This window comes from Asterias amurensis, chromosome 1 (genome assembly GCF_032118995.1).
Source record: "Asterias amurensis chromosome 1, ASM3211899v1".
Classification (NCBI taxonomy): Eukaryota; Metazoa; Echinodermata; class Asteroidea; order Forcipulatida; family Asteriidae; genus Asterias; species Asterias amurensis.
This window is the reverse complement of record NC_092648.1, coordinates 22,020,263-22,031,367: the sequence shown is the minus strand read 5'-3', so window position 1 is coordinate 22,031,367 and position 11,105 is coordinate 22,020,263. Positions and strand designations below refer to the sequence as shown.

General features: G+C 35.8%; 1 protein-coding gene across 3 annotated transcripts in view; it reads right to left on the bottom strand.

Moving 5' to 3' along the window:
- Positions 1-1,115: 1,115 nt before the first annotated feature.
- Positions 1,116-11,105, bottom strand: part of LOC139951758 (77 kDa echinoderm microtubule-associated protein-like) — a 67,453-nt gene continuing 57,463 nt past the window's right edge. For all 3 annotated transcript variants that reach the window (XM_071950862.1, XM_071950914.1, XM_071950966.1), the window contains 6 exons: positions 10,418-10,552; positions 9,720-9,876; positions 8,738-8,835; positions 6,953-7,136; positions 4,756-4,886; positions 1,116-4,183 (listed from right to left, as the gene is read on the bottom strand). In XM_071950862.1, coding sequence (XP_071806963.1) covers positions 4,058-4,183; positions 4,756-4,886; positions 6,953-7,136; positions 8,738-8,835; positions 9,720-9,876; positions 10,418-10,552 — 831 coding nt within the window. In that variant the 3' untranslated portion in view covers positions 1,116-4,057. The remainder of the gene's footprint in view (positions 4,184-4,755; positions 4,887-6,952; positions 7,137-8,737; positions 8,836-9,719; positions 9,877-10,417; positions 10,553-11,105) is intronic.

Here is an 11,105-nt window from a genome sequence, read left to right as displayed (position 1 = left end):
ACTGGACATAAAAAGCCGATGATGTCATCATGATGCAGTTATAACGAGTGGTCCTTACCATAGGCAAGTCTCACAGAGTCTGCTAATCAGAATTTGTAGCCAGAAACTGTATTTTAGTAGATTGATGAACAATTGAGTGCAATTTTCGTGTTTTTTTTTTTTTTCTGAATTATGGTGGTTTTTTATAAATAGATGCTGCTTATGTACACAGAGTAACGCGACTAATAAAGGTTGATAGTAAGCATAAAGGTCTCGTTTCAGTTTGACTAATTCCTTTAACATCGAGACAAGAGGACAAAGTAACTTTATGCAAACCAAAGCGTTTGTGGCAGTAGAAGTACATGCACTTGTTTTTACATGACACACAGTTTTTGACAATGGTCATTATACCATAGTTGAGGAAACTTCATACAATGTAGGGTTGTATACAATGCAACTTGTATTACACACCACGCTCCGAAGTATTCCTTACACTATCTTGTGAAATTTGCTTACAGAGGGATGTTTCTGCTACTGTAAGCGTGATGATTTATCGCTTACAGAAAGCAGAGCCATGAAATTTAGGGCCCTATGTAAGTTTTGGAAAGAAAACAAATCAGTCCTACCACGTTCCCTGCTAAGCACTTTGTATTGTACTCTCTTGTGTTGTTGGACAGAGCGTCATAATGCAAAGAAATGTGCTGTTGACTTTACAGCAAACACATTGTCAAAATGGACTCTACTTTGCGTACTCGCATGGCCATGTCTCGTTGGGCCCCTGGCCCCCGTTCAGCTTTGTCAGCAAAGTTTACCAAATGGCCGAGTCTTCATCTTCATGGATGAGAGTCATTGCTGACAAAAAATTCTGAAACCAGGATTCAAATTATAGTAGGTACATTGAAATGCTGTCTTGTCCACCTTGTGGCAACCCCTGGAGTTAAAGATTGCAAAGAGCTTCTGTGAAAAGTAACCTCTGAGATAGACCGAGAAAATCACTACTATTTTATTTACCATTTACTAGACATGAAAAAGTCTGAATTCAGATAAAAAGTCTGAAATTTCTCGTCCAAGCATCTTTCATAAATTATACTGTTCAAATCAAGCACAACAAATTCTTCACAACAGTCGTGTTTCTGGTGTTTTTATATTGTAGATATTTTATTTTTCGTCCATAAAGAAATACAGATTCACTGTGAAATTTCACATAAAAATACAGCTGAAAAGTGATACAATGAATTTTTTTTTACAATAAATGCTTTGTCATGGGATCTTTCATTACGAACTCAGGCTTTCTGTAACTGCCCTACACTCTGATTACTTTCCGTTCAATTGACATTCAAAGAATGGCTCATATTTTGGGTTACATGATTTGTCACTTTATACGATTGATAAATCCACGATGCAAAATAATCTTTTACTTTGTAATTGGTGTTGTCCCATCTAAGTTTTATTAATCTCAGTTTGAAAAATATCAGTTGAATTTAGGGAGCCTTTGAATCTCAACCGAATGTCATGGTGGCAAGGTCTCCGATTGCCCTTCACCAAATTGTGACAACTTAACCACAGTGAAATAAAATGGACCCAGCAAATAGTCTTAATAATTATTTCTACATTTTAAATGCTTTATATTCCAAAGGGCAGTCAAGACCCAACCATGGTATCTCCTAAATGATACATAAGTTATTGACAAAGCACAAGCAAACCATTGCTTTGGACATGATTTGCTGACATTATCAGTTAAATAAGACATTTTAGCGTCAAGTAATGAAATATAACTTGTGAGTGAATTTCAAAAGATAGAAGGTGGTGTTGCATTAAACAAACTCCGTCTCATTCTCCTGATTTTTCGGTGCAAATATTACTTCCACAAAGCTCACATAATCATGATACACATGTTAAACAAACAGTTCCCTCTTCATAAATCCAAATAATCTGAACATTTTAGGTGACGATTAAATCAGAATGATCAAAATGGATCAAATACACTTTTTTGAAAAAAAATTATAATTTAAATTGACCCAAATGTGTACATTAAAAAAATCATAACAAAAAAACTGCCCCCAAAATTATGTATTGGCAAAGTATGGAAAACACATCAAATTTCCATACCGGTGCAGCGGCACCAAAACTATAAAGGAAGAAACAAAAATACCAGTTACTATTTTAGTTGAGCAAGAGTTTGCAAAATATGACTAAAATAATTGTACCTTTACAATCCCAGCACAAAATTCTCAACTTAAAGCAAAAGAAGCCACCTGAGACGAGCGACCAACTCCACCCGGACCTTTCCTAGATCATTAAATAAAAAGACTACTTGCTACTCTCGACTGCTTTATCTTAATACATATGTCTTTAGCGCAAAATATCCTTACCCATAGAAAGACAAACGTTTAACATTAACAGTGACAACTGGTGTAGTTTTCAGTATATAAGTGCTTCCACAGAACACAAAGTGAGGACTTTATAAATTATTCAGTGTACTTTCATGTCCTAGAAATGATTCTATTTTGTTTTTTAAATGGATGTGATTTTACGGGTTTCATACATTCTTTTCTGACGTTCTTTCCTTTTTCTTTTGCTTCAGACTTCTCTCCTTGCATCATTCTTAATTTTAACAAAATTTTTTCAAAATGTTTACTCCATCAAACAGAATACCACCTAAATATAAAAACCCTTGTCACAAAAAAAAAAAAAAAATTCTTGAATGAAGATTTTTCAAAATGCAAACAAATTATACAAGCGAGACCTTCAAATAAAAAGTGCAACGTAACTAATGACAACTTTGTAAGTGGTCGCAATTTTTGTATTGTAATAAAAGTACAAAATAATTTTGTTTGAAGAACAAAAACATTGGTCTAGGAAATTTTCCCTTCTGTGTTTTAAGAAGATAGTCACCAGCAGAATTTCAGATTCTGGTCATGACTGTAACTCATCATTCGAAACCACAATTGTGATAGTTCCTTCTGTAAATTACTTCTAGTTAACACTCTGATCAAATTGTTGAAAAGGCTGACAGCCACAAATAATATGTTATCAGCAACAAATAACCACAGACCTTGAAAGTGGATAATTGTCAGTCATGGGATCTGAAACGATAAGTGTCAGGTTGTAGTTACTCTGTGGTAATTTGTGCAACATTCTGATACACCATCAGCTAGACTGGATCAATCTTAAACACACATTAATGTACTTGCCTTTGGATTTGACTTTATCCTCCACTTCTCTATCAACACCCCCCCCCCCCTCACAAAAAGGGCAAAAGGAAAAAAATAGTGAAAACATTGATTTTATCGTTGTTATTATTATTATTATTATATTCAACATTTTGATATTTTACCCATCTATTAAATGTAAACTTTACTTGCGTCTATAATTGGAGTTGTGATTAAAGGAAAATATTTTATTCTGCACACTCAGTGTCAACTTTATCGACCTGTTTTATTGGGGTTAAGTTAATTCCAAAGAAAAGTGGACTTTGTTCCCTTCTTTTCTTGTCGGAAAAACTTAACCTTCAAAGAAAGGATTTTAAGGGTTTCTGTCTTGAATCAAAACAGACCAACTCTAACTACCTATGTGGATAAGACCAAGATTGTAGTCGAGCTGGAAATCTTAAACATACAAAATGAAAACAAGATTGAACATTTGGACAAGCAATGCGTCTCTAAGTGTGCTGAATTTGATGGGTTAGGATGTTCCATTGTTTCAGATTACATACACTGTCACTAGCCTCTGTGTGGTTGGCAGTGTACTCTTTGATTAATTATTACACAAGTTCTGTGCAAACACTCAGTAGATATCTGATGCCACAAAACACTACATAATTATTCAGAAACACTAGCAGAACTCTCAGTATAGAGACAAAACGTGAAGACTGTTTCTAAAAACTGATGAATACAATCCTAAACTTCAGATTTGGAGAAGAGAAAGAAAAAAGGGACAACTGTTCACCATTCGTCATTCACAGGAAAGAGAGAAAATTAAAGACACTAGAGATAATGGTTTTCTTTTTCTTCTAAAATATCGAAACCTGACGATATTGAAACGTGGAGCTTTTCACTGAATGCTGGTGTGTGGGTTTTTAAACCACCTTCCATTGCATGCAGGACATGTCACGGCCTCCTGTGGAGAATAAACGGGTATCGTCACTGTTGAAGTCTACTGCAGTAACGTGACTGCTGTGGCCACCAAAGCCACTGTGATTAGCCTGAAATAAGAAAGATAAAACGGGTTAACTTCAAATTCTGCACAGGGAAGTAATAATGAACTAAATGATAATTAAAACTATGAAAAGCAGATAATAACAATTGCATAATAGATGTTAAATTTGCATCAGGGATAAAAAATAGCAATTTTGGTTTTACCCTTACACTGACGTTTGTAAGCACTTTATACTCGGTACTAGTTGGTAAGCATGGCTTTAGTATTGCAAGTGTCATGGGTTCAAATCCTACCCAAGTAACCGGCCTTTGATTGTTTTCACAGAACCCGGGAAAGTACAGGGTATACAGTGCTTACACAGATCCGTGTAAGGGTAAAACCAAATTAATATTAGTTGCATAGATAAATATAGCCCCCAAATCAGTTTATAAAGACACTCGAATGCTGCAAAATATCAAAACTGAAGAATGAAGGCTAACAGACAGTGTAAGATTGCACCAATAAAATAACCCATTCATGAGCTGCCGAACAGTAAATAACCAAAACTCAAAGCACTGTTCAAGGCTCAAAATTGTGCAAAACAATCCACAAGACCAAAGTCTCCCCTTGGTGTCCTACCTTGGGCTGAATAACTGGATAATTGAAGAGGTTAATCTTGCCAAAGTCATCCCCCGTAGCTAGAATTGCACCAGAGTGAGAGCGGCAGGCAGTATTGATGTCTGTACCATCACTTCCCTCCTGCCAGATCCCTGCCGGTCAAAAACAGTTCAATTAGTTATTAATATTCAAACAACCAAATCAACTCAAATCAAATTAATTAAATATTCATCATGCCAGCATGCCAGCATGAAAATCATTACCCCAGTTTGCACATGTTACAAAAAATATTACAATATACACGGGCGATTAAATAACCCGCTAAATAAGAACATGAGAACGAGTTACAATACTGTGTGGAAAAGGTTAAATCTGGGTTTATTATTAAAAATAAATCATCTAAAAAAAAACCTCTGTAAGTGACGAAAGGTCAACTTCTACATGTAAAGTTACTTGATATTATAAGATTAAAAAAGACAGTGATACTATAGTAAACAATAAAAGACAAACAAACAATATTTGATACAATTCTAGTGTCTGAAACTATGCATCAAATTTAAAAGATACCTGCAAAAAGCTCACAATGAAAAAGTGTTCTTGACACGAGCCACATAAAAACAAACTACCACACAACTTGTAAAACAACAGTGGGAAAATATGAGTCCAAATAAACAGAAACATCCAAACAATAATTATCACAAACACCAAAGCAGTTGTGTTTTGGACCGTAAACCTAAAGGTAGATCTGGCCAGAATTTACAAATCTGATAAGCACCTTGAAGGCAGTGGACACTATTGGTAATTACTCAAAACAATTATTAGCATACAACCTTACTTGATTACGAGTAATGGGGAGAGGTTGATAGTAAAAAACATCATGAGAAACGGCTCCCTCTAAAGTGTCATAGTTTTCGAGAAAGAAGTAATTTTCCACGAATTTGATTTTGAGACCTCAGATTTAGATTTGAGGTCTCGAAATCAACCATCTAAAAGCACACAACTTCGTGTGACAAGGGTGTTTTTTTCTTTCATTATTATCTCGCAACTTCGACGACCGATTGAGCTCAAATTTTCACAGTACAGGTTTGTTACTTTATACATCTGTTTAGATACACCAACTGTGAAGACTAGTCTTTGACAATTACCAATAGTGTCCACTGTCTTTAAACAATATACGGTAGCTTAGCAGAGTAAGGTTACAAGCCGAACTGACGTAGTTTGCAACAAATTATTGTGACTGGTACCCTGCTTGCTTTTCAATCAGCAGATATTTTTTTTTATTTTTATTTTATTTTTGTGCTTCACAGCTTTGTGATGAAAGTGAGATGGGACAAATTTTATAAAGCTGCATAAATAACAAAATAATGGTTAGCAAATGTTGCTGCTCAATGAAGTGGAAAAATATGTTCAAATGAAATTGTATTTCACAGGTCAGCAAGAAGATGGGGCATCTAGGTGAACGTTTATCATGATGTTGTGTAATCAGATCATGTAATGTAAGTGTGATGTTTTTAACCCGTTAAATTAATAAACGAAATAAATGAATTTGGTTTTACACACCACTGAACCCATACAATCTCAGGGGGGTATTGAGGAAAGTTCATTCATTCATTCAATTCTTTTTATTTTTTTCAACACACAAAGAATGAGTGATGAAATAGTCATGTATTATAATTTACATTATATTACAATAATTAAGAAAACATAAGGAAATTAAGGTAGTTGTGTGAGGATGGATGCCTCCAAGAAGCATTAGCTTGTCGAGTAGAGACCCGACTAGATACAAGAATAACAACAAAGAACAAAGCTAGTCAGGTTAACAATTCTGTTTAAAGGGAAGGTACACGTTACTCAAAATAAACATGAACTTAAAAACTGACTTGGTAATGAGCATTGGAGAGCTGTTGATAGTATAAAACATTGTGAGGAAAGGCTCCCCCTGAAGTAGCATAGATTTTGAGAAAGCGGTAATTTCTTACTAAAATAATAAAAGACTTCTAGCTACAAGTCTTTTATTCCTATCTGAAAGCACACAAATTTGTCCAACAAGGGTGTTTTTTCTTTCATCATTTTCTCGCAACTTCGATGACCAATTGAGCTCAAATTTTCACAGGCTTGTTGTTTTATGGTTATGTTGGGATGCATCAAGTGAACAGACTGGTCTTTACCAATAGTGTCCAGTGCCTTTAAGGAGAGACTGATTTGCAAATGTTCTTACCACAGACAGGGAAACCAAGTACACACGTGAAGGTAGCCCACTCTTTATCGCGCATGCTAGTGGCAGATGCTACTTGGCGACCGTTTTCAGCCTTCCAGTAGAGAATCTCATAATCGCCAGAGTTGGACACCAGGTGGGTTGAGTCTGCCGACCAATCAATGTGAGTCACAAAGCTAGAATGGCCCTGATTGGATAAGACGGAGAACAAAGACACTCAAATTTAGGAAATGTGGGTTTGAGTCTGCCAACCAATCAATGTGAGTCTCAAAGCTAGAATGGCCCTGATAGGATGAGACAGAGACCAAATATAAATAATTAATAATAATAAAAGGTATATCTATTGATTGGTTGGTTTGATTGATGATTTGGTTTGCCGCTATTTATCAAGTATACAATAGAAATTCTATTGAATTTCAGGCTTTAAAAACATTTAAATACAGAAAATAATGTTAAAAATCAAGGAATATATTATTTATAGTGCCGAATCCGCCTAAGAAGACACTCATCGCGCTCTACAGATCAAAGATGTAAAACAAGAAGCCAATAAACATGCCGATAAAATAAAACAACTGAAATTGAAAATAGAAACAAGAATTTCATTAAACTCTTAAAAACATAAACCACTACAAAGGAGGAACATAAGAAGAACCGTTGTCAAAACATGGATTGAGAATTGAAATTACTAATGGCACAGTTACTTTTGGTTCAAATGACATCACTGTTTTTGTTTTTTTGCAATCAATCATAACATTTTCGACCTATATTCCGGTTTATTCATTGATGCATCAAAAAGAGAGAACAAAATAACATTTGTTCTCTTTTCTTGCAACAACACCTTACAAATATGCTGGCACCTTCACACCATTGCCAGAGTTTTTGTTTATTGTTCATGTTTTTATATAGGTTAATATATTTTAAAGTGTTTTTACCAAAACTCTAAAGAGTCATTGACAAAAGAAATGGCCCCTGATTTAACAACACTGTGTTAAAAAATATCTGTCTGGGTATCAATCCCATGCCGCTAATAAAACACCCTGTATTTTCATAACACTGACCCAATTCAACACAAGATGGTCTTGCAATCCTTACAATACACACAATCTTATTATAACTACACAGATGGTCAATATAACAGACATGGAGCTTTATTTGAAAGGGGGCAAGGCTATATATTCATTTTGCAAAGGGGCACTGCCACTGGAAAATCTTAAAGTCTTAAGGGCACCAAAGCAAAGACCAGGGGCAACAGAGGTCATGGCCTCAAGTAACTCCAGGCCTGTTGTTATACAAAAGCATCACCGTTATGAGTGTAATATTTTAAGGGATAAAACATTTAATCGAGGGGGAAAAACAGAGAGGAACCTGTGATGGTTTGCTCAAATGAATTGAAATGAAACAACACAATGAAGTAATAAAAAAAATGAATGTTTATATTGCGCAATATCTACCTCAAAAATAGTATTAATAGAGAAAGATGAAACAGACAAGAAGAAAGAGGGAACAGTAAGATGAAGGGAAGCAAGAAAAGACTTCTGAAAAGCTGTTTGAAACAAATGAAATTTCAATCTGTCGTTAAATGCGTCCACGGTGCTACTATCACAAATGTGTGAGTGTAACTGATTCCAAAGGAATGATCCAGCATGTGCAAAGGACCTATCCACCCAGTTTGCGTGCATTTTGGGGATAGCAAGTAAGCCAGAATCAAAAGACACGAAGACGCCTGGGAGGAACAGAATAAACAGCAAAACCAAACATGACGAGACAAACATTCATTGCTTAACTTACTGAGCATCTGCCTGCTTTGCTGTATTTACGTCCATCCTCCGTCACATTATAAATATAGATGTAGTTATCATGGGATGCCACAGCTAGATAGTTCCCATCTAACATTGGATGAAAAAAGGAATCAACAAAACAGATATTACACCTCTTGAAAGATAATTCAAACACTTATTTTAAAATTTTGTGACAATACATCAGCAAATAGTTAGACTTTAGAATTAGTCATGCATGCATTTATTAACAAGACAGACAGGAACATATTTATTAACAAGACTGACAACAAAATATGTATAGACTCATCTTCTAGGGGCGAAGCCTGGTGGACAGACAAAACAGTCCGCTATATATTCATCACAAATAATCATATTTACATCACAATAACAACCAAATTTAAGTTTACAATGACATATCATGCGGTACTTTTGACAAGAAAACAACAAAAACAAAAAGTGTCCAAGACAAACTGAACTATTATTAATCAATCTGTCAGGGAGAGTATCAGATTGAGAGAACAATCATGTTTTATGATTTGTACTACCCTTGCACTTGCCGTCATCACCGAGATAAAACAATGGAAATGTGAACGAGCCGCGCACAACTCTCATCTAATGATAAGTCTTCTGACCTCAGTGAGGGCGCTATTTGGGTCATTAAACTTCTCCCCAAAATGCATTGACCAATCATTACCGATTCATTATATATTTATATTTCTATTTATTTAATTTCTCGTGTAGATAAAAATTACAATAAGGCACATTAATAAGATAAAGCCATTAAAAAACCCAGCAATGAGCGATTCAAATGCACAGGAAGGGAAAAGAAACAGCTGGAGCCCAAAGGAGTGCCTAAAAGAACCAATTTTTTTTAATGAGAATCTCTCCTCTCCAGCTGATCCAAAAGAGAACAACAAGAAATTTAATTTTACAAATATATATCGGTTTTCTACTGAGTTGTTAGTTCAAAATGGCAAGTTGCTAAGCCTCACCTGGAGAGTATCTGACGATGTCATGTTGCTCGTTACCGTCAGTATGGACGGTGACTAGATCCTGGCTCTGGACATCTAGGACCATCCAGCGTCCAGTCTTCAGACCTAGAGCTACTACTGCACCATTAGGATGGAAGCAAGCAGACTGGCACGGATCCTTTAAGCCATTAACACAAAGACACAAGGATAAGACAAGTTAGTTCCACTTTTAAACCCTTAGTTTATCATCCTCTCTAACACTTTAGAGATCAGTTCTATATAATCATCACAAAACACCCAGATGATAATTTTTTTTTTCAGTAAAAATGTAAACCGAAATAACATGAAACAGAACATTTAGTTTTGTGTTTAGAAATTGGGATACTATTATACATTATAAAGCTTCATATCCAGACATTTTATTCGTTTTGAAATGGTTTAATAGAAAAAAAGACTATCGCAGCCAAAGGCTGAATTGTAGTCAAATTACAAATAGATAAAACAAAAACATTTTAAAGAGAAAACAATCAAATATAAAACACCAATATTTAAAAAAAACTTACAAAGGGCAAAACGAGATTTACTTTGCCTTTTTGGCCTCTTCATGCAGAATGGAAATTAGCTCTAACCATGCAGCTGTTTGCTGCTACTATGTGCACTTTGGTACAAGCCCCTTGAGGCTGCTACTGGTCTCCGAAGGGTTCCTATTGTTTCCTTACCTCATCAATGGTCTTCATCCATACCGGGCGATGCTGCTCAGCATCCCACAGGATGACGTGCTTGTCGTAGGCGCAAGTCAAGAACAAACCCTGATGAGGGTGACTAGCTAGACCCCATAGCTCATCGGTATGGGCCTGTAAACAAGACAATAATAATAACAACAATAATAATAATATTTTAACTAGTTCTTATATAGCGCATTTAACAATAACTGTATAAGTGCGCTTTACTTAAGTGCCCTGCCGTCGATTTCACCAAACTCTTCCTAACATAGGATTAATCTTAGAACGAGTTCAGTTCCGTATCCATAGACATTAGGACGCACTGAACCCATCCCAAGTTAGGATGTCGTCCTAAATCGAGATAGGATTAATCCTAGCATTTCGCCGTCATTGGGCCAACAACATTCCTTTTTCTCAGCCTGAGCTGCCGTGACGCTCAGCAGGCTTTTTCAAACACAATATCCACCTCCACCCTTGGTGGTACCCAATTATACCATCCCTGGGTTGAGAAAAGTAATTAGAGTAAAGCATCTTGCTCAAGGACCCAATAGTGTCAAGCTAAGACAATAGACCTCTGTTCACAATGCGCAGCGCACATAATGCGCGTCTCCTGTCTACCATTATGTTTGTCAATACGTGCACAAAAGGAATTGACTCCCCAAAAAGGTAGAAATGGTAGAAGCAC